The sequence below is a fragment of the Carassius gibelio genome, chromosome A21 (genome assembly GCF_023724105.1).
Source record: "Carassius gibelio isolate Cgi1373 ecotype wild population from Czech Republic chromosome A21, carGib1.2-hapl.c, whole genome shotgun sequence".
NCBI lineage: Eukaryota > Metazoa > Chordata > Actinopteri > Cypriniformes > Cyprinidae > Carassius > Carassius gibelio.
Genome location: NC_068391.1, coordinates 13611706 through 13638964, shown reverse-complemented (window position 1 = coordinate 13638964; position 27259 = coordinate 13611706). Strand labels below are relative to the sequence as shown.

General features: G+C 36.9%; 1 protein-coding gene across 1 annotated transcript in view; it reads right to left on the bottom strand.

Moving 5' to 3' along the window:
* pcxa (pyruvate carboxylase a) overlaps positions 1–27259 on the bottom strand; it is a 101158-nt gene that overhangs the window by 58151 nt on the left and 15748 nt on the right. Inside the window, exons 8-9 of the mRNA XM_052537745.1 lie at positions 23934–24052; positions 13729–13891 (exon numbers count right to left, since the gene is read on the bottom strand). Coding sequence (XP_052393705.1) covers positions 13729–13891; positions 23934–24052 — 282 coding nt within the window. The remainder of the gene's footprint in view (positions 1–13728; positions 13892–23933; positions 24053–27259) is intronic.

Below are 27259 nucleotides of genomic sequence, written 5' to 3'. Positions count from 1 at the left end.
ATGAGAACCTTTTGCCAATCCAATCAACTCCCAATGGACATAATCAAGTCTTGACTTTCACTTTGAAATATGACACATTTTGGAAGTAACATGTTTAATGTTGACTGTCATTAAAATAAATATTCACAACATTCAGACGTTTATACTAGGGGTGAGTGGAAAATATTGCCAATTGCATGCTGATTATTTCATAAATTCAAGTTACTGCACCAACTTAAGTTGGCGTGAGAAAACCAACTTACTGATCTACGATTTAAGCTGCTGCTGCTGCTGCTGCTTCTTCTTCTGAGACTACATTTTTAAATGCATCTCCTCCTAAAGCTTGTAAAGGTACAACCCCCAAACTCGGGTCAGACCTTCAGACTAGTCTGATTTGGATTGCTTTATCTTTTCTAATTGATTGGATTTATGATTTATCGATAAAATCTACAAAAAAATCTCAGACTTTCATTGAGCCGGGTCAAAACTTTTTGTACTTTTGTTGAGTGTTTAACACAGTCCCTTTAAGGCAAGTCATTTTACTCCGCAAGCCATCTTTAAAATGCCTCTTGGGCATACAAGTGCAGCTCCTAACTCTTTGAATGGGAAAACATCAAATTCTCCAAAACTGTTTGCCAAGCATATGATTAAATTTCATATTTGAAATCACCAATGAAATCTGACCACAACGGTCTCATAAATGTTGTTTCTTTTGCTCAAATAGCATTAAAAAAAATTTCTTTTTCAGGCTAGACCAGCCAATGTGCATGCACAGTCCTAAGTACGTTTCAAATCATGCTAAAAATATGCTATCTACATGCCACGCTCATGTGATCCTTTCATCTGATCGATTTTTGAAGGCAGCATTGATGCTGTGAATCCTGTGTTCCATTCTGTGATGATTGAGCAGTTTTAAGTGTGTAAATGTATATATTTGACTGTTTTGCACTTTTGATGTTAGTTCTAATGTGAAATCAGTATTATAGTAATTAAATATTAGTTTAGTTATCACCAAAACTATTTTCTTGTTCTATTTTGTTGTAGATAATTAAACTTTTACACTGCCTAAGAAGCCTGTCTGAAATCAGTTTCATGAGGTGCCATCGTAAAAAAAAAACGCTGCCTGCAAAGTCACTTCTTGATAATGCAGTGAGCCAGCTGCCTGGGTTTTCGGATGCAGCTAATGTGTTAATCATGCTTAAAACACGTTAGCAACATGCTAATCATGTTCTAAACATGATTACCAACATGTTATCAAAATGCTAATCATGCTAACAACATACTAGTCAAGCTAGAAACATAACAAAATGCTAATCATGCTAAGATCATGTTAAAAAACATGCTGCCAACATGTTAATCGGTCCCACTTTATATTAGGCGGCCTTAACTACTATGTATTTACATAAACAAATAAGTACAATGTACTTATTGTGTTCATATTGTATTGTAAAACACTTTTGCTGCTATTGAGGTGGGATAGGGGTAAGCTTAGGGAGAGGGTTGGAGGTATGGGTAAGTTTAAGGGTGGGTTAAGGTGTAAAGTATGGGTCAACAGTGTAATTATAAATGTAATTACAGAAATTAAATACAGATGTAATTACATGTCATTTTTTTAAATATAAGTACAATGTTAAAACATGTACACAATAAGTACATTGTACTAAATTATTAATTAAAATGTTAGTACATAGTAGTTAAGGCCACTTAATATAAAGTGGGTCCTGTTAATCTTGCTAACAACATGCTAATCATGCTACAAACGTTATCTACATACTTAAATCACGCTAGAAGCATGCTAACAACATGCTAAATCACACAAACTTTTAATAGCATGCTAAAACCATGCTAGCAACATGTTAAATCATGTTAGCAATGTGTTAAATAATTTATAACTGCTTCAAACTTTCTGGCTAGGCTTTCTCAAGCCAACTTCAAAGTTTGTTCACAAACTTTACGCATATAGTTCAGTTTCTAATCAGAAGCAGACGCATTTTTGTTTTTATTCTAAATGTATACACATTCCCTTAACTCACCAAAAGACATACATTTTTAAGTGTGGCTTAAGTGTCCAAATACTTTTGAACCCAACTATATCCTAATATGATATAACCTGCAGGAAGAAATTTCAATGGCATTTTATAAGCCATTTTTATCTGTAGGGGAAGTCAGCTGTCTCGTATTGGTATGGACATGACAAAAACTGCTCCACATAAAAGAGAAAAAGAACTGAGGAGTGATTTTTTGAGGCAACTCAAGGGTGCAGACAGTGCATTGGGGGTCAAACTAGTATAATTAAGAAATCTTGCAGGCATTCGTACTCCGAGAAGTGCTTCAGGCTAACCAGGCATCAACAAACGTGATCCTTCAAAAACCTTTTCTTGTAGACATATCTGTGCAATTGTTCTTACACACACATATGTGGCACAGGAGACCATATCCTATGCTGTATACCTGCCTGAGGTATTGAACTTAATTTTGTGATCGATTTAGTTGTTACACTTGGTGTCATCATGAAGCTAGAAGGGTTTTAGTGCCCCTTGAGCCATTAACTGCTGACAAGAGCAAAAGGAGAAAAACCCTCAAGGAAAATGCAGCTCTTTACTTACAGCAAACTGCTCGTGGAGCTGCTCTCAATGGCCATGATTTTACGTCAAGACGTATGTCTCTCACGGCCGTGCAGATGTCTAAAGGCCATTCGGGAACTCTCAGGTTCTGCTGAATCAGATGAATTAGTAAACACATTTGGGAGGATGTGGGGAACTCTCTTTACTTAAGGGCAGCTCAGTTGAATCGATTGGTCTCAAAAGGGATTCTGCTGCTCAGTTTAAACTGGGTAGACAGTCATTCTTATCGAACAAGGAGCTCATTAGGTGGGTAGGAGATCGGCAAACCTTTTTGGCATTATCTGGATTTATAGATAAATGGATCCAACACCATGGTTTTTTCTTGACATGGGGTGGGCGATATGTTTTTTTTTTTTTTTAGAAAGATCAAGATTTTAGTTACAATTTTTTGTCATGTTGATTTTACTATTTTGCAAGTTGTCTGAGCATTACAGCCAAACTAATTTCCCTATTATAAAGACAAAACCTTTCAAGGTAATAAAAAAAAAAGGCAGATATTTAGGCCAAGGAGGGCGAAGAAAAATCTTTTTTCTAATTTTTTAATAACAAAGCTAAAAGAATGACAAAGAAACACATTACAACTACACATAATATTCAAATAAAACAAAGCGATTTATTTTCAGGTACAATAGGTGTATCTATCAGGAGCATTCAATTCTGTCCCTTTAAGACCTGGATGCATCTAAAATACATGCAAGTATGCATTTTTCTCTCATCTGTTTACTTTCATTTTAGACATAACCGAGTCTACATGTCTATGTGTTTTGGCAGTATTAGCGCAAAAGATAACTTTCAAAGTTCAATAACCAGGTGCTATTTGACAGGCTTTAGAGCGTGCTTCGGGTGTATGTGGCGCTCAGAAAAAGAGCAACGTGGAAATGAAACATTTAAAAGCACATGCAAATAATGAGAGAGTAACTCTACTGCTGAGTTAACACTGTTGTGAATGCATGTGGTGTTGTACAGTATATGACGTAGGCGCCAGAACTGCAGCTGATAGAATGTGTTCTGTGGCACGATACTACAATATTTCTTCAAAAGCAGATCGTGGAGACATTTATATCGTCCACAAACAAAAATCGACATATCGCACACCCCTTACATTGACAAGAGTCAAAATAAGGATTAAAAAGGGAAAAAAACTTTTAAATTCATATAGCAGCAGTTCATGAAGCATTTAAATTTATACTGAACAATTAATTATTATACTTCCAAACTTTTTCACGTGTTTAAAAATGTACTAGTATTTATTTTCATAAAGTTAAAATACTGTAGAATGAAAGGGAAGCAGGTTCAAATCGAGACCCAATATATAGTTTTTTAAACAAAGAAACAATGCAGTTGAGCTTTTTGTTGCATAGAAAAGAGCAGTTTGGACATCCTGTTTTACACAGAAGGAAAAAAAAAAAGTGTGATTTAGACAAGTGAAGGAACAATTTTCAGACAAACAGCTTTACCAGCAAAAATTTTGCATATTTTAGTTCTCAAAAGATACAAAAATTTCAGAAATCACATTTAAAATCCTTTCAAATATCTGAAAAAAATCAATTGTTTCCCCCAGAGAAATAAAGGCTTTCTCTGGCTTCTAAACACATTTGTGAAGATTAAAAAGACCATTCAGTTTGCATAAATATAATTCTGGAATGCACTGTCCTCTTTGGCCTCACACAGATGAAACCATGTGAAAATTTTGACCTCCGCTAGTTTTTTAACCACTTTTTTACCCCGAAATTCTGGGTCACTGCTGACTCATCGCCAGTTTTAGAAAACTCCAAGTTAGCTTTATATTCAGAATAAAACACAGATTGTGTCCTTGAACCGCTAAGAACTCTTTCGTAATTTAGATATACAGACCCCGAGGCAGCAAACACAGCTCCACCTCATTACATCGTTTCAGTTCTTCAGTTGGTATGAGATTTGGGTGTTGGTATTGAGCATTTTAGACCACTGAGCACTGCGCCAGCAGTGTTGCTGAACAATCAGCCGGTCTTTAGCTGGATGCCTGAGGCTTCAGAACTCCTGTTGGATCCATTTCCAGTCTTTTGAGCTTTAAGTGTTCCTCTGAGGTCCTATATAAATCACTGTTCATCAGTACTGCATTGAACTGAATAATACTGCAAAGAGCCTGTAGCCAAAATGATGCATTCATTTTGTATTGCAGGGCAGGTTGAACCAGTACCCAACATTATTGTAGCCTCTTGATTCCCATGACCCTTCTTAAGCCCTATGGTTATTTAAAGAGATAGTTCACCTTAAAATTTAAGTTCTGTCAATCATTTCCTCACCCTTACTAAATACTACTACCTGTATGATATACTAAACCTGTATGAATCTCATCCTTCTTTGAAACGAAAAAGATATTTAGAAAAACGCCTTGGGTTTTTTGCCTATACAGTGAAAGTCAATTGGGGACCAAACAAATTTTGGGCTTCAATATTTTTCTAAATATCTTATTTTGTGTTCCACAAAACACAAAAAGTCATACAGGTTTGGAAAGACTTGATGGTGGTTAAATAATGACAGAACTTAAATTATTGGGAAACTTTCCCATTAAAGTGCTGAAAATTTAATTACCTCATGATTTAGTCACCCTCGTGCCATCCTATGTATATGACTTTCTTATGTCAAACAAATACAATTGGAGTTTTGTAAAAAAAAAAAAAGAAAAAAAAATTGTCCTGGCTCTTCCCAGCTTTATAATAGCAGTGAATGGTGATTGAGATTTTGAAGCAAAATAAAGTGCATCCATCCATCATAAAAAAAGCACTAGCATATACTCACCAGAGCTTACACTACTTCTGCATTAACCACTGAAATGCCATTCGCTCATGAACGCACATATGACAGTAACATTTTTATGACTTTTTTTTTATATAACTCTGATAGTATTGGTCTGAAAGAAGAAAGTCATATTCACCTAGGATGGCTTGGAGAGGAGTAAATCATGGGGTAATTTTCATTTTTGGATGAATTATCCCTTAAAGAATGTTAGATAACCCTCTGAGGTCGGCTGAGGTCGGCAAACACAGGAACGCTTTGTGGCATAATAATGCTGAATAGAACTTAAATTCTACTTTTATTTGTATACACTCATAATAACAACAAAATGCTGTGCTTTTGTCAAATAAAACAAACAAACAGGGAGCGCTTTCTGCTGTCTCCATGAACTACTTTCTCAGACGCATCGCAAAAAGTAACCAAAACTCAGTGAATATTTGGCACACAGACATGAGAGATGTATCTATAGTAAGCTTAAAGTAAAAGGAAATAAAAGTATAATGTTGAAAACAAATATTCTCTGAAAAGTTATTAAACCAACACAAGGTCCAGTCTTTCCCATCTGAGCTCTTTATCTGTAATGTGATCACACCCACACACACATCACAAGCTATTCATATGGTAATCATCCACGTTAGATACGCAAACCTGTAAGAACGTTTAGACCAATGTTTACTGTGAAATACTCTGTATATGTAGATATTTATGACGTGCTTAATAATAACAATTTATTTTTTGTATTATATACTGCATACAAAGCATACTTGCATTTATGACTACAAATTCATGTTATTAGTGGGCAATATAAGGTGATTGCTAATGTAATAATACAGTTGTTCCTGGTAAACTATTTTTTTTTTGGGGGGGGGAGACCAGATACCTTAAAAACTTCATTTCAAACTGTTTTCCTTTTGACTAGTCGTCCATATTGAACTTCTCCAAGACCAAATAGCCTGTGGCACACCGAATGTGTGTAGCATATTTCTACAACATCAGGTTGTGACAAAGAGCATATCTTCAAACATGTCTAGACTCCAAACCATGCGCTGACATTCTTAAGGGAGTTTTGCCACCTCTCCAATAAATGTTTGTAAATGGCCGCTGCTGCATCCAGAATACCAATGCAACCTCCGCCGTAATACCCAGTCCCCAGGCTTTCCTGTGCACACAAGTCTGGAAATGACAGCTTGGCAATGTGACTCTTGACGGAGCTGCATTGTTTCAAATTGTGTGGTGGCAGAAGGAGTTTGCATATCTGAATAAAATGACAGCATACTCCTACGGAGCTGTGGCAAGGGAACGATAGCATACGTTTGGTCTCAGATTCATACCTCGGGTGAAGGGCAGCGAGGAAATGCACCATCATCAGTTACAATCTACAAAAGAGGAGCATGTCAAGTAAACAAGAGGAGACAAGTCTCGCGCCAGCCATCTGGAGGAGAAAACAATATTTTCTCATTCCCTCTCTAATAAAGCAAGACGCAAGATGGCTCTTTCTCAGGGTGCGCTGTGTGTATTATTGGCAGGCAGGATGAAAGATGAAAGGCTTGTGGTCATGGAGATCAGCTCCAGAGATGCCCACTGAGCCAGAGAGCTAATGTCACACAAATCAACATATGCTGTACACCTACCTAGGAGGCATGAATCTTTCCCAGAAATTTTTCAGCATGGCATTTCATCCTCCATTTGTTTTCTTTAATTGGAAGCTCTAAGAACAATGACTGGAGGGCTCCTGGTGGACTTTCGTAAGCAAGCAATATCATATTAACTAGAGATGCATCGATGTATTGACTGGTAATCGTATTGGCCAATAAAGCAAAACAATTTTTGTGCTATCGGCCATCGGCTGATCGTTTAAAAAAAGATTTCTTGATGTGGAACTTCCCTTAAAAATCTTAACAACTAATTTGACTACTGACCCTGCATGGCTCATTCCCTCCAGTGGAGTTTTCTAGAATTTGTTAGTGTGTGCCGAAAGATTGTAGGCCATTTTAAAAACTTAACTTGCTTCTTCACGTCTAGTCCATTCAAACAAAGATGGATCTTCCAATAAAGAGATGTAAATACGTGGTGGAATAGCGCCTTCTATAAGATGGAAAGTCTTTTTGAACAGAAACGAGTGCTTGCTGCATCAGCTGCAGTTAATGAGCTCCCCGTCACACTTACTGAGCAGCAGTGGGCACTGATGGAAAGCATAACCACACTTCTATCTCCTTTTGAACTAATAACCAGAGAGATTAGCAAAGAAGATGCATCTGCTGCTCACATTATACCATTCATAACTCTAAAAAGGTTACTCAGCAAAGAATCTGACAGTGACCACGGAGTTAAAACAACAACATAAAAAACATTACTAGAAGCACCACTTCTAACCATATGCACTTTATCTCAACGGTCCTTTATCTGCGATATGAAGACAAGTTTTTTGATGCTTACATAAAACGGCAAATGCACAAAATGCTAGTTGTGGAGATTCAGACACCCTGCAGACAGAGATGATGTGCAGGATCTAGAAGGTAAGTTTCTATATGAAGAAATAAAATATTCAATATAATAGGCTATTCAATAATGTAGAATTCTGCTTTTAGTCGTTATAAAAACACATATGCCTTGTTGATTTATTGCTTTGTTTTAAGATATCATACAACAAAAGAAGGCTTGCATTTTTACAAGAGAATCAACAACAACATCTTTCTCTGCCATTTTCAGCAAAATCGCTCAAGAAAATGGGACTGTGACAGAGAAAGTGCGAGTGTGTAAACAGAAGTTGATGGTTATCTAGCAGACCCCATGATTCCCAGGCATGAGAGCGCACTTACACACTGGGCCGCTAATCAATGCCGTCTGCCTGTGCTTGTGCAAGTGGCGAAAAAAATACCTGTCTGCACCTTGTATAAGCGTAGATGGTGAAAGGACCTTTAGCTCTGCATCTAATGTCAGAAATGAAAAAATAAATTGACTAAGCTGTGATACAGCAGAAATGCTTTAGCCTAGGAGTTCAGAATCATTTTTCAGATTCTTTTTTGTATCCAGGTAATGTTGGTAGGAGTTAATTTCATCATCAACAAATAGAAAAGTTTAGATTCAAAATAACCAGTTTGATGTTCAATGATAAAGCAGAAATGCTTGTTTGAAGAAAGTTTTATATCCAGTTAATGTTAATACAAGGTAATATCATTAAAACTCTACTTTATATTAAATATTACCAGTTTGATGTTAAATGATAGAGCAGCCATGCTTTTGCTTGAAGTGAGTGAATTTGAGCCTAACAGAAGGTCTTTTAGAATTAAAAAAAATGTAAATATGAATAACTTTCAAAAAGTAAAAAAATAATAATAATAATAATAATAATAATTGAATCCTCAGAATTTATGTAATGTGTTAATGTTAACTTGAGTAAGTGTTTTCTGTTTGTGTGTGTGTGTGTGTGTGTGTTTTAAGTTCCTGTAAATATATATATATTTTTAAAGGAGAGAATAAAGTTTTTGCATTGATTTCTGGAATTAATTTTAATTATGGAATACAGAACCACCAAACTATCGATCTTAGCAGATATCAATCTGAATAATCGACTATCGGTATCAGCTGAGAAATTTAGTTTCAGGCACCCATTACAAGAACATCTAACACTGCTTGAGGTAACATAATTTTGACCCCTTTTTTAACAGCATTCTGAAAGCATAACAGGTAAATCATTGTATTTCTCAATTTGTCATTTTGGTTCAATGTCAGGTTCAACTATCCAAATGTTACGGATTTGGTGTGGAAGAACAAAAAGATCCCCCCCCCCCCAAAAAAAAAAATCTAAATCCTTGACCAACTGATTGACAGCTTAGTTTAGACTAAATCTGAAATCCTGCTACCTATTTTGAGTTTTGATTACAGAGAACACTCTTCAGACAACAGTCATATTTTTCTTTTATCCCTCAGAAACAAAAGCGCTGAAGAGCTCTCAGTGCTTGTTCCCTGCACGCTCTCTTCCCAGCACTTCACTTCATCCATTGTGCACTCATTTTCCCTGCAAAACAAGAGCTTGGCCAAGCCCGCACACCCCCCGTCCTCTTTCCCCTCTGAAGCACGACATCAGACACGTCAGAAAGTGAGGAGAAACTTCCAAGCAGACAGAGGAATCGAGAGAGCGACTCTTTTCTCTTTACTCCCGGCCTTATTTTCACATCTGTCGCCGTGCACACAAACATATGAGAGCTTGTGTTGACATACTGAAATCATACAAGATCTAACGTGAGGCTGATTATACTTTCACAGCGCAGCCTTCATCCATCTCGGTTTCTACCCACAAGTTTCTATCCCTTGCCACAAGAAACAATCACCTTAGAGTACAGATGTTCAATTTTAATCACATTTGGCAATTAGACCCGGCTGACATAGCTGAAAAAAAAACGTTTATAGTATTTTGCGGACTATAAGTCACACTTTTTTCACATTTTGCCTGATCCTGCGACTTAGTCAGGTGCGACTTATTTATCAAAATTGATTTGACATGAACCAAGAGAAATGAACCAAGAGAAAACATTACTGTCTACAGCCGCAAGAGGGCGCTCTATGCTGCTCAGTGCTCCTGTAGTCTACACTGAAAACATAGAGCGCCCTCTCGCAGCTGTGGACGATAATGTTTTCTCTCAGTTCTTGGTTCTAAATAAATGCGACTTATAGTCCAGTGTGACTTATATATGTTTTTTCCCTCGTCATGACGTATTTTTTGGACTGATGCGACTTATACTCAGGTGCGACTTATAGTCCGAAAAATACGGTATATATATTATATATTTTCATTCAAAAGTTTTGGCTTGGTAAGATTTTTGAATGTTTGGAAATAAGTTGATAGGAAAAAAACAGCAAAAACTATTATACTGTAAATATATTATCACTATTTAAAACCTCTATTGTCCATAAAAACATTTTAAAATGTAATTTAATCCTGCGATGGCAAAGCTGAAAAATTGAAATGATGAAAACACTTCTGCTGCTGAATATTTTTGCTGAAACTAATTTTTCAGTTTAAAAGAACATTTATTAATATTTATTATATTTATTTATAATGTCTTTACTGTAAGTGTTGCTCAACTTACTGCATTCTTGCTGAATAAAAATATGAATTTCAAAAAAAAAAAAAAAATCTACCCTCAAACTTCTAAACAGTGTAATAAAAAAGATTCTAAATGTTTATAAGCAAGAATTTTAACACAATGGAAATCTGTTACATGAAAATGTCTTGTACTCGCAAGTCAATTAAGGAATAATTGTGAAATGTAACAGCTAATGATGTGTTTATTAGGAAATTGAAAAAGTTCAGTTCAGGAACAAGTTTTTAAACATTTCAATATTTAAATGTTGTGCTTAGTTTTAGATCGTTAGCAAAATTATTGTGAATATATTGTGAATATTCAATATTGTTCACCTCACAGCCAGTTGTGGGTGTCATACTACAAAATGATTTAGCCATGTTTCCTTTGACCAGGAGCACAGATCATTGCGTGCTTGCAGAAAATGCATATATTACACTAAAATAAATAGTCACACAAATCATATACATATGAGCCAGGAAACATTTCTCAATGAAACGGGACAGCTTACAAAAACATGAAGACATATCATCAAAAAACAGATATTTTTTTAAGACCATATAAAATTAAGCAAACTTTCTCAACTGTTAGCGATCAAAAACATGAAGATTTATTGAGAATTTCATGTTTTAATGATCTGATGAAAGAAATGGGCTCTTTCACAGAGCAAAAAAAATAGGCCTTCCATATAAACTTAAATAAATTTCCACTGAAATAAAGCCGTTGGAAGTCATCTCAACATTTGCAGGAAGTTGCAACAGAGGTTTTCTGTTGTAAGCCGATTTAAATGGTCAGTCCATCATTCATACAATTTGATTATACTGTATTATTTGCAGGTTTTAATAATGCTACAGACTAACTGGATTTTATTGGTGTTATTTAATTGTCAAAGCCTATTTTGATTCTTGCATGGTGAGTGTTCATTTTGAACACTGGTTTATCATCTTTCCCAACCACACTCCTAGACTAAAATTATGTATTTGTCAATAAATACCCATAATGCCCCACTACATTCAATCGGATGGATCCGATTCAGACTCTCATCTCCTGGATCAGGGAAGCTCATTCAAATTCTTTTTCCCCTCTTACAACCATCTCATATTCTCTCTCACACTCCGTTGCGTAAATTATCGCTCACTTTCTTTACATTTTTACCTCTGGCAATGCAAAGACTCAGTCCGACAGGTTGAGGGAATCTCTCCACAATAACATTTGAACTTCACCCAAGTTCTCTGCATCTCCTGCCCCTCTCCCTTCATCTCTAAATCTACATGGATCCTAATTTTCTCTTAAGTAGAAACTTTCTTCCAACATCACAGGATGTCCACATCAGTCTTTGAAGCAGAGCGCAAACCAGTTTTCTAAAGGTAATGGAGGAACATCCTTATCAGAGAGATCCAGCTTTCTTTTGATACAGCCAAGCCCCTGTGGCTGGACGGAAGAACAAAGAATTTAGCCAGGCATGGCACATCCGAGGATGCATATGGACCATACAGGGTTGCCTAGCCAATGAGCTGGTGGAGTGAGGACATGACTGGATGATTATAGCATGTGGCTTGTGGGCTAGTCATATCCTCGGGGCATCTCTATGTGTATGTATACACATCTAGCCTGTAAGATCTCGAACAGAGACCCTCAGAGATCCCAGTTAACCTTGTGGCTCAAAACCAGATAACCGCACGAGTTGCATCTGTGAGATATACGGACAGATGTAAGGCTTGCAGCTCAACACTGACTGGGCACAGAAATCTGATATCAATATTTGTTCAATTATTCATCCACAAATAAATTATTTCTATACAGCCTCAAAAGGTAAAAGCTTCCGTTAGCAACATCTCAGATAATTTCACACCTCCACGATATCACCATATGCAGGTACACACTTCAGAAGGACGCAGCTACAGAGTGTGTGTGGGACTTGTTTGCATTGGTCAGTGTTTGATTTACACCGAAGCTTTTGGCAATGTCCAATATTTGGAAGAGCAGTCCTCATCCCTTGTGGTGGTTCCAGGCATTTACACTTAACCAGTCATCAAAAAATACTCTTCAAGGGCACATAGCAGTCCAATAAGAGGGTGTTTGTGAGCACCCTCCTGAATCATGGACATATCCTACTGTATATCATTTAAGACACAGCCCAGGACTTACAAAGTGGCCTGTACTGATATTTAGGGCTGCAACAACTAATCGATAAAATCAATAATAATAAAAAAAAAAAAATCAATCATGTTGTGTAGATTCTGTGCGTTTCACTGTGAAAGTGAAACTACCTTGTTTGGCCTTCCAAAAGAGGACACGACTAGAAATCATGTTTATATCACCTTTATAATGGGTCTTAAGTAGTGGTGGGCTGTTATCGGCGTTAATGTGCTGCGTTAACGTGAGACTTATCGGGCAATAAAAAAAAATATCGCCGTTAATCTATTCTCAATGTTGGGTTGGGAGCTGGGTGTACGCGAGCTATGATGACTTTCACCTTTATATTTTAGCACAGATGTATACCTAGCCGAATCTGTAGGGGGCGAGAACGAGTCTTTAAACCTGTGTGTATGCCTACTGTGAAATTACCACATCAAACGTGACGTGCTAACAGAGATGCAGCCGGGTTTGCTTCAGGGAATTTTTTTTTTTTTTTAAGGAAACTTCCCAATGGAAACAGGAGATGAGCCCCTGGTCTAATGCACCACCTGGCTAGAGAAACCCCTTCTCAAAGACTTAATGTTACTTTTAGTCATTATTTTATTTGGGTAGCACACATATTCTGAATGCCTCCGGCAGAATTCAAATGAGCCATTTTAATCTAGATTAATCTAGATCAATTCCAAGATTATAGTGGGATTAATCTAGATTGAAAAAAATGTATCTATGCCCACCGCTAGTTTTATGTTTATGTCTCATCGCTCCGGCCGGACAGGGCATCACAGTATGTTAAGGGCCGTAACATTTCCATCACACGCTTGAGGTATTTGGCCAATCACAGTGCACTGAATAGCTGGCCAAACAGAGCACACCTCGATTTTCAGACCGATGAGCCTTGTAAAAATTGGCACATTTCAGAAGGCAGGGCATAGAGAAACAATAATGTACAGTATGTGGAAAATAACTAGCTTTTTTAACCTTAAACCGCATAAACATATTTCATTACACCAAATAATGTTCTTTTTAGCAGCATCATATGACCCCTTTAATGTGTTCTTCTCTGGAAACATTGCTGAGGGCAGATGTGCGTTAGCCCAGCTGTTGAATGTAGGACGTTAACCTACCTCCAGTCTTCCTGTGTCAGGCTGGAAGCCACGTGCCGGGTCCTCTGTGGTCACACGGCACTGGATGGCATACCCATTGATCCGTATCTTATCCTGTTTCAAGCCCAGCTCTGGCAGGCTGCGACCTTCACACACTCTCAGCTGAGCATGTACTAGATCCACACTGAATGACAGAGAGAGAGAGAAACAGAGACAGTGGTTATATAGCATTTGGTAAACAACAAAAACACACCCTGCCACGGGCTCCACAGCCACAAAGATCACATCCAACCACAGACACTTTATCACTCTAGACGAGTACACGTCATCAGGCCAGACCCGTTCAGTGGTCTGGAATCACAACAGATTCACTCAAACTATTTTCGGCCGCTTGACATTCCAGCAGGTGCAACACGTCGAGGCAGCGTTCACACCAGTGAGGCGAGAAAGCGTGAGATGCCTGCTTGCTCCAATAACTTCTATTAGACAGGCTTGACAACTAGCAATCCGCTTCATAGCGCTGCACTCGTTTGACAAGGAGTGGGATGAGGGGATTGTAGAAAGGAAACGAGTGAGTCACTCAGTGACATACAAACAGGAAATGCTTGCTAGATTCATGGCTAACAGCTAGTGCCTGCTCCACTCCGGCCTCAATAGCTTCACAATGAAATCACTCCCTCAGCTCAATTGAATGAACCAGGCTTTTCCGGGGCTGATTGGCTACATTTGGCTGAATATGCCATCTTATTGGATAAGTGCTTTCCCCAGTGTAAAGTTGGATTTATTAAGAGCCATATAAATCACACTGATATATTTACTCACCCTAGATTCACCGAACTCATTCCTCATGTCCCACAATTCCTCATCCTCATATATCAGGTCAATTTTATTCTTAAAGGCGCAAAGAGGATTGAACCGGATTGACTCTAACGAGGGAAAAGATTCATATACTAGCAAACAGAAACACTAGAAAACCTGCAGCCTTTTCTCGGAAATCAATGTCAGCATGTAAGGGAACGCTAAAAGGTATTTATTCCCCATTACAAATAATTTTTTCCATCATATATCAGAAGGAATAAACGAAATTCAACAGGCTAAAACTTCACATTTCAACCTCTTTAAGATGAAGGAATAATCAAATAACAAAGTGTTGAAGTGTGTGCGAGACAAACCATGAAAGCACCAGTGGGTCCGAAAATATTTTCTACCAATTAAAGAAGAGCGAGATAGTATTTGCTTTCATGCTGTGCATCAATAATTGATGCTACAAAGTGTCTGCTTTTTTTATCTCCAGCATGGAGGTATTTAGAAAATGTAGGATTTCTCAAAGGCCGACATATATAACCACACAGCATGCTTTTGATAACACTGCGGCAATGCATTTATAGGCACATACACACATGCTGAAGGCAAAGGCAATATGTTTGCACAGCTCTCAGCATTATCTTGCTAGGCCTCATTAATTTTTTAACAACGTTACAAACAGGCTCTGAATATTGCACGTATATGTCTTTATGACACTGGCGTCTAATGAGAACTCTGGTCGTAATAGCTGCAAGCTGAAATTACCAATTGATACATCAAAATCAGCTTAATGGATTATCCCGATTACTTTTGTCATGTGAATACTCCACCAGATCTGGAATTGTTAAAATTACATTTATCAGATATTTGGGAACAGAGTGGCAAACCGTAAATTTAATCCAAACTAGGAGAAACAATTCTGCATTTTTTTATTTAATGGACCCTGATCAAGACACATAACTAAAGTTTATATGTACTTCAATGTATTTATTTTTTGGATTCAGAGGCATTCACTGTTTTCATGCAAACTATTTATTCCCAACATTTTTCTCTATTTGCCCATCACACAGTGTCAACACAATCTGATGTATAAATAATAGAACCATCATATCAAATATTTAATATAAACTGAGAAATCTAGCACCGAATTTAAATTAAGAATGAACTGAGGATACAGAATGTGACTTATCTGACGTTTTTGACAAAAAAGCTTTGAAACCTTGTAAAATGATTCTCTTTGTATTGTCAGGAAGAAATCTTCCTTTTAGAGAAACAAACACACTTAATCAAATTTCCCTTTCTCTACTGTGACATACATCCAAACTTTCTCTCCCCTGGGATGAAATCAAACATTACTTTCTCATTGTTGGACTGGCGCACGCGTCAACAGAGCAGAGATTTCACAGCAAGGTGGACGGGACATTAACAATTTAGCTTTGCAAGTATAATGTCAAAGTTTAATTAATTTATGATAAACACTGCAATATTCCATAAAAAAAGATAAGTTAAGCCAATAACTAAGGAGTTTGTAAGCCTTCATTTAACAAAAAACAGCTCATAAAAGTTCTTTATTCAAGACCCAAGAGTGTATGATCAATGTATGATCTATTTAGCAGTTTGGTTTTTCAGAGCTGGACAGGAATAATAATTTGCAGCAGTGAGAACATATTCTGGGATTCAATGTACTCATAAAATCACAGCTATAATGGGCCGCTGGTCCAGTCTCAAGGGCACAATGTTCACTTCCACACTCCCTCACGCTTCTCCTGACTATATGCATCTATACCATTCCCATATCAATACTAACACCAAGCAATCCATGCCCAGAAAGCTACATTGACTTCTGTAATAATGTGAAGCTATAACTTAAAAAGGATTACTGCAGTATTATAAGAACATGCTTTGATTCAGCAAACATGCATCACCCACCAAACTTGCCAAAATATACAATATCCAGAATTTCATAATTGTTTCATGACTAACCTGCATCAAAATGAGATGAGAATACACACATAGTTTCATTTTAAGCAGTGACTCATCTGTCGGTGACTCTTTTTCCTGGCATGCATTAAAATCGCGGGCAATTGTGCATTATGTGGGATAATACAATAGACTGTGGCTGATAAATGAACCATTTCTTAAAAGGGTGTCATCAGTTTCTTCAGTCTTCAACTGTATGGCAATCTGAACTGTTTTTTAAGCCGAAGAGGTAATGGGTGGTTGTGGTATGTCTTTTGCATTACAAGTTAGTCATATTAATTAATATAAATATATTAGCTACATTGTCAGACAAATTAGTTTAATCATGTCACTACTTTCTTCAAAGTCCACCAAATATTTCAATATATTTGCCAAAATGACCTGGTAATTCAAAGAATCCATATAATCTTTCATATAATCAAGATTTCCACTACCTGCAACAGCAAAACACCCCCATAACAAGACCAATCCACCTCTATGTTTGACCATAGGGACGGGGTTTTCCCATTGTTCCATGAGTCCAAAAAGTTCCAGTTTGGTCACATCACTCCATAAAGCATTCTGGTTGCACTTTATTTTACAGTACGTGTACTTACATCTACTTATAGTGTACTTTAGTGTATTTATCTAAGAAAGTTCTGGTAATACAAGGTAACTAACATGGGTTAGGGTTAAGTTTAGGGGTAGGTTCAGGGTTAGTACCTAGTTATTACATAGTTATTGTAATTACTATAATAAGTACATAGCATGTACACGGGGAACAGGACTGTAAAATAAAGTGCTACCAGCATTCTTCCAGAACTCCACAGGTCTATTTAAATAAATGTCAGCATATTCAAGTCTGCCTTTTGTGTTCTTTTTTGGTTAAGAACAGCATTCAGCTGTAGGTGTACTGACACGAAGGCCATTCTTGTTCAGCATTCTTCTAATAGTTTGCATTGAAATGTATTTTGCTCCTCTCATCAGATCGTCTTGCAATTATATCAGTAATTGAGGGTTGCCTGGATCAAACATTGTATAAAATTGTGATTTTTCTTCCAGGGTTTCTAATACAACACATTTTAAACAAAGCCGCCAGCTGTGTCTCTACGAATTTTAGTGTCTTCTTGTAGTCCATAGACTTCCTAATGTACAATTTACATTAGAACAAATTCTAATGCGCAATAAAACAATTTCTCTAAATATTTGGTATAAAGTTTCCAAAGGCTTGCGTTTCCCTACCTTACAAATAAAGAACTTAAAAACAGCAAATCTGAATAGGAGTTCAATGATGACAACTTTATTTAAAAAAAAACTAACTTACAAACATTGCACTATATATTGCCATTAGAGATACACCAATGTTTCAGATAATAATTTGTGTTCTGTCGATAAAAGCAATTATCTTATCAATTGTTTAAACGCAGTCAAAGATCAGGGCGATTATTTGCTGTCAATCAAAAGGCAGTGGAAAAGCGTTTCAGACAGCAACTTGCATTAAGAAAATTTTTCTTGTGTTGAATTTAGGGCTGTCCAGGTTAATGCAATAACAAAAAGTCTCAGCTTTCAAATCGTAGACATTTTACCACAAACTCAAACAATAAATGCCATTTTGATGCTTTTAAATGGTTACTTGACAGATCGCTGTAGAGCCTCAGTTCAAGCGGCAGCACGGAGCATGAGTCTCTTCTACTTTAATACGCATTTTAGTGCAAAATAAATATGAATGAACATCAGAACATGTTGAAAGATACAGTACCACTTACTAAAATGTATCATGTCTCATATAATCACTCATTTCAACCGAAAGAAAGACTTCAAATAAAACCGCTAATGAAAAATGTCACCTAACATGGGGGGTGAGTCATTTTAATTGCAATTTTATTTATCTTCTCTTTTTTGTTCCGATTACTAAGCTATGATTGTTTGTTAGGTCTGTTGTTCGATGATCAACAAACGAATGAGACACAGTGCTGGTCAATACCTTCTGATAAAGAAAATTTCACATTAACAGGCAAAAAAACCCCACCAACACCACACACTTGCTACCCCCTAACTGCTATCGTGTACTCTTCAAATCACCAGACATCACAGCATTTACAGCAGCATACAGTTAGACGGATGAGAGAGAGTGACAAACAATGAAGACTGGGAGCATCAGACACACAAAACGAGAGCAGAGAGAAAAGGAGGACAGCAGAACCGAGCGATTACAGCAAGCAGCATGAGAATGGTGATGGGAGCAGCTCAGTCATGAGGGGCCATGTTCATATATTCAGTCTGATTCACGATTGCATTTTAATTGCCAAAGCCAGGCAGCAGCATATGCAAAAATGATGTGGGAGTGGAGCAATCCCAGTCAGTCATACAACACAGACTGAGCTGTCATGTGATTGACTGTGTGTGTGCGTGTGTGTTCTCCCACAATGTTTAATATCGGTCAATGCTGCGGAATAGGATCATACCAGAATTTAAAGTAATCAACATACGGTGACACTTGAGTGTCCAAGCCAAAAGAAAGTCAAAGTCTGTAGTGTGGCAATATTCCCTCAACAATATCTCCTCTAATTTTAGCTGACCCATTTCTATACATGTATACACACACACACACACTTTTTAATTTCAACATAATAGAAAGATTGAAAACATGACTGAAATGTTCTGCTTTCTCTCTAACCATGTGTAAAAGTTCAGGGGTAGACAATAAGTTGTCTTTTTTTTTCTTTTATTGTAAATAATAAGGAGTTAACAACTGTAAATAGCTACACATTTACTATAAACTATATACAATAATATTAATAAAAAACTCTTGATAATACTACAATAATAATAATAATAATAATTATTATTATTATTATTATTATTATTATTATAAACACTAATAATAACAGAAACATGTTAATTTTAATATAATATACTGATTGAACACATTACTGATAGTTTCTATACTATAAAGTTAAGGATAGAAAATGGAACAAATAAAAAAAACTTTAGTATCTATAGCTAGAAAGAATGACAGATCGATAGAACAACAAAAAGATAGACAGGCAGACATATGGACATACAAAGTATTTTTCCATAATCATATCATCCTATCGTCAGCCTGTGAGATCAGCGATAACTAACATTATCATGCTAATTTATTACCTCGTTTCATAGACAGAGAGTGGACCAACTCCAGGGTAAGGCTAAAAGCAGCCCAATGTTACTGTAATTGTTAATTCCAGATTATATATTTTTTCTTCAAGTAGCACATAGATGTCATTTCAAAAGAAAAAAAATATTATAGAATTTGTATTTAACATGATAACAATTTTATAGAACCACTGTAAGTTGCCACAAAACCTGCCTCAACTGAAGGCAACTCCCATATCATACAAAGATTTCACTCCCTCTCCACAAATGTTTGGTTCTGCTTTATGGAGGAATAGCATCAGAAGAGCACAGACGAGCCCCTGTGCAGATTAATGAAAACACTGTCTCTCAGCATCTTATCTCTGGTCATAAGTGTGTGCAGGTGTCTGGTCCAACCAGCCTGTTTAAACAGCATCATTACACACCGCTGTTGACAAAGCGCTTGAGCCAATCAGCCTGTGGTTACCTGCTGCTAAGGAAACACACACAAACACACCTGGAAAGGGATGCTGGCACGGATCAAGTCTCGGTCATCACAGAGGCCTCTCAAGGGCCCCCTAGGAGCGGTTGTTTTTATCTCCTCCATTCAGAGCCAAATCAGAAAGCACAGAAGCTTTACACATCAATACCACAACAAATCCAAACAACTAAAATCTTGTTGACAGTAACCAGTGCTCCATTATCTGATGCAACACTATACAGGGGAAAAAGGTCACGACCGAACCCACAAAGGAATGAAATCCCCCCAGGAGAGAGAGCAATGGGTTTGTGTGGGTAGTCCACATTCAGCTTCAATAACCTCACGTCAATCAGTTTCTTCCCTCCTACACCATTACCCTCAAATTCATGTTTTACCTTTAATTACCAAGTGTTCTCTCCAGCTAACTTTCGCCCTTAAAACTTTTGGCACCTCGAACATCCCATAATGATCTATACCATTAGCCGGCGGTCCATTAAATGTAAATCAATACGCTTGCAGAAAACTCACTACAACAATGCACTAATGTCTCAGCCCGTTCCCCTGTTAGGTGAGAAAGGTTCATCCGCCTCATTCATCTTTCTTCTCTCAGTGTCTTTTTCCTCGCTCTCTCCTGCACCTCCATCACTCCATCTTCCCAAGCCCCCTAATGCCCTTGTCCAATCTCTTCTCTGCAAAAATGGACCAATACAAATGAGCAGCTGCAATTTAGCAACAAACCAAAGTAATTAGAAACCCATTACCAGGGTCACCCAGAGACAGTGCACCCACACACACACCAACACAAAGAACATACTCTCTCACACAAACACAGACACACACACAGAAAACAAACATGAATAGAGAATGAGCATGAAAAGTCATGGCGTAACCGCGCAGCTGTGAGGCGTGGAAGGAGGCAGTGAGTGCTGTACTGAAGCACTCCGTCAACGCTTTGCCATGCACTTGCAGGCTTCTGCATAACTGAGGAGAAAGGGGGAGAGGAGACTTACGAAAGCAGAATTCTGAGCATCAGCATTAAGTCTTGTTATTTGACATTAATATATCATAATTTAATGTGTACCGCACTGCGTTTTCAGAGGGCTGTGGGACATGATCGAGCCCATTCACTTGTCTAATATCTTCAAAACAGAATACGGATGACTTAAACCAACATATGACATTACATTTATGGGCTCATGTATACCGCTCTCATTCAGCCCTGATATATTATACTATAACGGATGTCATTATACCGTAATAAATGTTGTTACCAGTCCCAGATTTTCTTCTGGCGTGAAATGACTTATTTTTTCCGGTCTGCTGCCTCTCATGTCACAGCTTCGGATAGTTGCTAATGAAAAGAGCCAATTGGATGGAATCTTGCCATTTTTGTGGGCAATATTCATTAGAAACTAGACGGATTGTAAACGGTCCAAGAGAATGACAGTGAAACAATAATCCAGAACGGACAGGGACAGATTAGTACTAAACAACTGTATTTTTTCCACCAACTCAGCCGTCTTTTTACTGTCCTAAGACTTTCTGACCCGAAGCAATGACAGAAAGATGAAGGAGATATCAAATTATAAAAACATGATGGGTAATTATGGGCAGCTGGCATATTTTATTACCTTGCCAGTGGCAGAGGGTAATTGATCTTAATTACTGTGCCCAAATGAAGGTCATATCACCGACACAGAGAACAGAAGACCAGGACAGAGGAAAGACCGCCTGCATACAAATACACAGCTGAATATGATTGACTCAGGATCAGAAATACACACTCCAGGGTTTAAAGCGAGAGTAATTGGCAGGAAGGGTCAGGAGGAATGAGGCTGTTTCTGCAGGAGTCTGAAACAGCCTGGCACAAAAGAAAACACATTTTTCCTGCCCTTTTGTCTTGCTTTAGAGGCCTACACTAATAAAGGAAACAACCTAAAAAGCACTCATGTCATTTGCATGCTTTAATAAATCATTATGAAAATACAGACTGTTTCAAAAGCAAAACACAAGCCAGATGATAATACAAATTCTATTCACCTTAATGGAGGGCAACAGTGGGAAGTGTATTATTAGTAAAAATACTGCAGCTGCTGTGACAAAAATGTATATTACAAATATAAACTATTGTTTAAAAATTGGGGTCAGTAAGTATTTCTTGGAAAAGAAATATCCTTTTATTTACCAAAAAAAAAAAAAACTCTTACAGACTCAAAACTTTTGGACAGCAGTTTATATTAAGCTCTTACACACAGCCATTTTAAAAGGTTTTTTTTTTCTTTTCTTTTTTTTGCTTGTTTTGTTTTGTTATTTGCACAGATTATTATTATTTATGTATTATACATTATATTTGTTTCTGGATAGTTTTTTCCTTTTCTTTTTTTAATAGACAAACTGCCTATTTGAACTTTCACTTTCACGTCACGAACAATCTATCCAGTATAATTAAAATATTTCAAATGATCCAGATTTCTCAATTTTGGATCATACAATTTATATAATAATTTAATATAATAGTACATATAACATAAAAACACATGCTGTAAAGAGTGAGAATGATTGGCATTGGACATAACATGAATGCACACCGTGTAATCGGGCTAGTCAAGTTTCAGAGCGTGAAGACTTGATCCCGGACAAGTGTAAGAGCCAGAGAGTTAGCAGAGCAGGTGTAGGGATGTAGAGTGACTCAGTATGAGGACCTGAAGGTGGCTGCTGGTGAAGGTCTTGGCATACAAGCTCAACTGCTGGCTGGAGAGCTGGAAATCAAGTTCATTACAATCATGCGTTTCCAAGGCCTTTCTCTCACAGCTGGGTTGCCACGCGATGCAAATTGCAAACTGACAGCTTCAATTTCAATTTAATAAATGGAACCCTGGTACATCAGCACAGTCACGCTCTATGAATTCACTAAGTCAGGACCAGCAGCAAAGATGGAAAATCGTCCAGAAAGGTCAGAATCACATGTACTCATTTTATCCAAGCATGCATGTGTATAAACTTAAAATTCTAACACATTAATTAATCCTTTGAGCTTTTAATAATTTTTTTTTTTTTTGGCACAATATGAATTCAGCCCATATAAAAAAAATCAAAAATAAATCAAGTTGGCATTGAAAATGGTGTTAGAAGAATCACTTTCCCCCCTCGATATTTAAACTAACACATTTCGCTCTCCTTCTGTGTGTCTTTAGCCTCTGGGATGGAAAAGAGAACAACAAACCACTTCCCTCCTCTCAAGATGCGCTTCTATCTGAGCTTTTGACTGAAATGAGGAAGGATGCGATTCAGATACAAGCCCACTGAGAATTTTACAGGTTTCAAGGGGTCTAAGATGATGATGTCGTGCACTTATTCTCATGTTTTTTTTTCTCGACACTGACATTTTAACAGCCGGAGTACAATACAAATTTTGAGTGTTAATTAGTGTTATGGGGCTGCTGAACATCGCCCCACAGTAATGCAAGTTTAATTGCATTTGGCCACACAAAATGTCTTCATAAAATGTCAACGAATATTTAGCCGAGTCATTATTTTGCAGAAAAAAAAAAAAGCATATCTTCTCAGAATCTAAATGTCAGACAGTCAGGTGGTCAAAAACGGAATCATTATGCATTTGATAAACACTCAGTTTTGTGTATATATATATATATATATATATATATATATATATATATATATATATATATATATATATATATGTATATATGTATATATGTATATATGTGTGTGTGTGTGTGTGTGTGTGTGTGTGTGTGTGTGTGTGTGTGTGTGTGTGTGTGCATGCATATACTCAAAATCACAGCAACATTACTGATTGATTTGTACTTTTCAACCCACTCTTTCTCAGGAACGGAGAGACACTTACTCTGTGATCTCCTCAGTAACTGTGTGCTCCACCTGCAGACGGGAGTTGACCTCGATGAAGTAATGTTTACCGTGTTTATCCACCAGGAACTCCACTGTGCCTGCATTCTCATATCCAACCTGAGGAAAGAAATGGAACGGCTATGAAAATTACAATGTTTTCAGAGACTTACATCCTAATGAAAAATAAAATAAATACTATGAAATATACATTTTTTTTGCACACCCTGTGATTCCCTAGTGTCACAGCAGATGTAAGTACTGTACATGTGTACTCTATTTGTGCAGATAAAGTTGGACATATAAAAGTCAAATTTTATATAAAGGTGATAATAAAGGTACATGTTGCCACCTTTTACCACACTCAGGACTAAATACAGTTTGAAAGATATGCATAATTTTGTTGATTACAAGTAATAAACATTAAATATTTTTTTAAAAATCCAATTAACCAAATAAATATTTGATTATCATACAATAACTTTAGTAACAGGGTGGAACGATTGAGCTTGATACAGTAAAATAGAGTACAACAAAACTACTGATTTTTGCAATAGTTTATCTAACAATCCTCTCTCCAAAGGAACCTGGATGTGTCTTTAATGGGACACTACATGTATGTAATGGGACACTAAGTGTATGTTATCCATAAAAACTGCAACCATAAATAATGCTAGTTAAATTGTTTAATGACAGTTGTGGCTAATATCAAGTTACCATATTTTTCTTGCAACAATAATAGTAACTATGGTATATTTTTGTGGAAATTATAGTACATTGTGCAAGGAAGGATTATTGGAAAGGCAGCAAGACAGCAGGTTGCCTCTTAGTGGGCCACGTCTTGACACACACCACATAAAGCCCAACAGGGACTCCACAATCCCGTCCCCAAATTTCGCAGAAGTGCAATCCAATTTGTCCTTAGGCCTTTCGCAGCTGCCAAATTTCCTAATGCAACACATTTGGATGCACACCGCCTCACACACACACAGCAGTGTTTGGAGCGTAAAGCATCCTTGATAAATGGCTGCCAACACACACTGAGATCAAACAAGCAACCCCTCAAATTCCTGGCCGATATTCACACTCGCACCCATTTGAAAATCTCGCAAGCCCTGCGAGACCACAAGACGACACGAAAGACTGTACAGTTAAGACTTGAGAACATCCATCATTCTCAGCGCTTTCTCAAACATGTGCTGAAATACAGCGAGCAGATTAGAATTATTAGACCGTCGCAATGAAACAGATGAAACTAAACAAGACAGAGCACAATGGCCATGAAAAGAAAGGTAGACAGGTAATTAAATGGGTAAAATGAAAGGAGAAAAGGATGGAGAGCAAGAGATGGGGACAGATGGCATTCCACCGAGAGGACTAAAGAGGGTGATAAAGAAGGAGGGAGAGAGATGAGCAATTATGAGTTTCACAGCTTGATACAATTTCTAATTACTGCAAAACATCCAAGGCATAAACAGGGTCTGCTAAAAACAGAAGAGGACAAAGAGTCAATATATGAAATTATGACCGACAGAAGAAGAGAGAAATAGAAGAGGAGCTTAAAAGAAAAGCTGTGAACACCATTCAAGGAAAATGGTCTCAAATTCAAATTCATGGTCAATTATTATGAACTAAATTATTCAACAAAAACTTTTTTTTTTCATCCCAATGGGACAATAAGATATAATTTCCATTAAGTTTCTATTAAAATTCTATATTTTCCTTAAACCTTTAAATACATGAATGCACAATCTTATTCCCTATTTACAAGAAGTCTAGCATGAGACATTTTATTATATAATTTTCTTTTATTGCGACAGTAAAAAAGACATTTATAATGTTAAACAAGATTCAGATTTCAAATAAAAGCTGCTTTATTTATCAAAGAATCCTGTAAACAAAATTATAATGGTTTCCACAAAAAAAACTAATAAAAAGGAAAAAACTGAAAAATCAAGTTACTTTAAATTGTTATATTATTATTATTATTATTATTATTATTATTATTATTATTATTTCACAAGATTATATTTTTACTGTTTTATCAAATACTATCAAATATAGTAGTGTTGATTACATTCACTTTTTCATTTTTATTTTATACATTTGTATATAGACATATCATATTAAACCCCAAATTATTTTCCATCATGAAACCTGAATAGAGGCAAGGAAAGTGGATTGTGATTTTATACTGCCAAGCTAAAAAAGGACAAAAAAGCAGCATAAAAATTTCATAATAGCAGCGTTTACCATTTGAGAGGCTACACTGAAGTCTTCTGAAGTCATTTGATGGCTTTGTGTGAGGAACGGTCTGATAAATGTGTCAGTGTTTACTAATAACGTCTCCTGTGGTGTAGCCATCAAACTCTCACTTTTGTCCATTTATTCATAGTTTGTCACATGACAAGAGAAAACCGGTGACATTTCACACCAGTGACATCAAACTTGGTGTAAACATTATTTGAAAGGTTTAAAAGGGAAAGACTGTCAGAAGATAATGGATTTTCTGTCTGGTTCTCATTCAAAGACATATGACTTCATAAGACTCTGAATAAGGGTTGTATGAGTCACATAGACTTGCTTTAATAACTCTTTTTTGAGTTTCAGTCTAAATCACTTCTCACATCATCATAGTGTCAAATCCATTTTCCATGTATTCAAAACAGAAGCCCTGACATTCATCTTAAAATCACTGCTGCGTTTGTGTTTTACATCAAAACGGAAATATGGGATTGGTATGAAAATTGACAATTTGCAATTTTATGTATTCCTTTTTTTTGCCATCCAATTTTGTTGTACCAAAAAGAGCAGCTCAGAAATTCTGCCTAACACTTTGAATAATATGAGGGATGAGATGATGTGCAAATGATATTCGGGTGAACCGTTCCTTAACACTTGTAGATTCGGTTAAATCGTTGCACGAAAGAGACCGAGACAGTAGTAAGAGTGAGAAAACCGATTCTGGCAGAAGAACGACATGCAATCACTGGAGTTAAACAGCGTTATGTAAATACCCTCATCTATTACTGATGATTAGCAGCGAAGATGCTTTCTGTTCACAATCAACCTCAGCATGCCTAAAACGCATGCAAACGGAGTTTATAACAGTGAGTGTTGAGTCAAGGCTGTGATCCCCAACCTGTGCTTCAGGCACTGTGGGTAGAGCAACCGTCTCCATGGCAACAGCTGACATGAAACAAAAAGGCATTAAAACAGGGGAGATGTTTCTGTCATGTTAATACCATTTAATTCCTTATTATATGTCTAACAAGCAGATAAAAAAAAGCTGCAACAGTGACCACAACATTAAGCGACCCCCCCAAG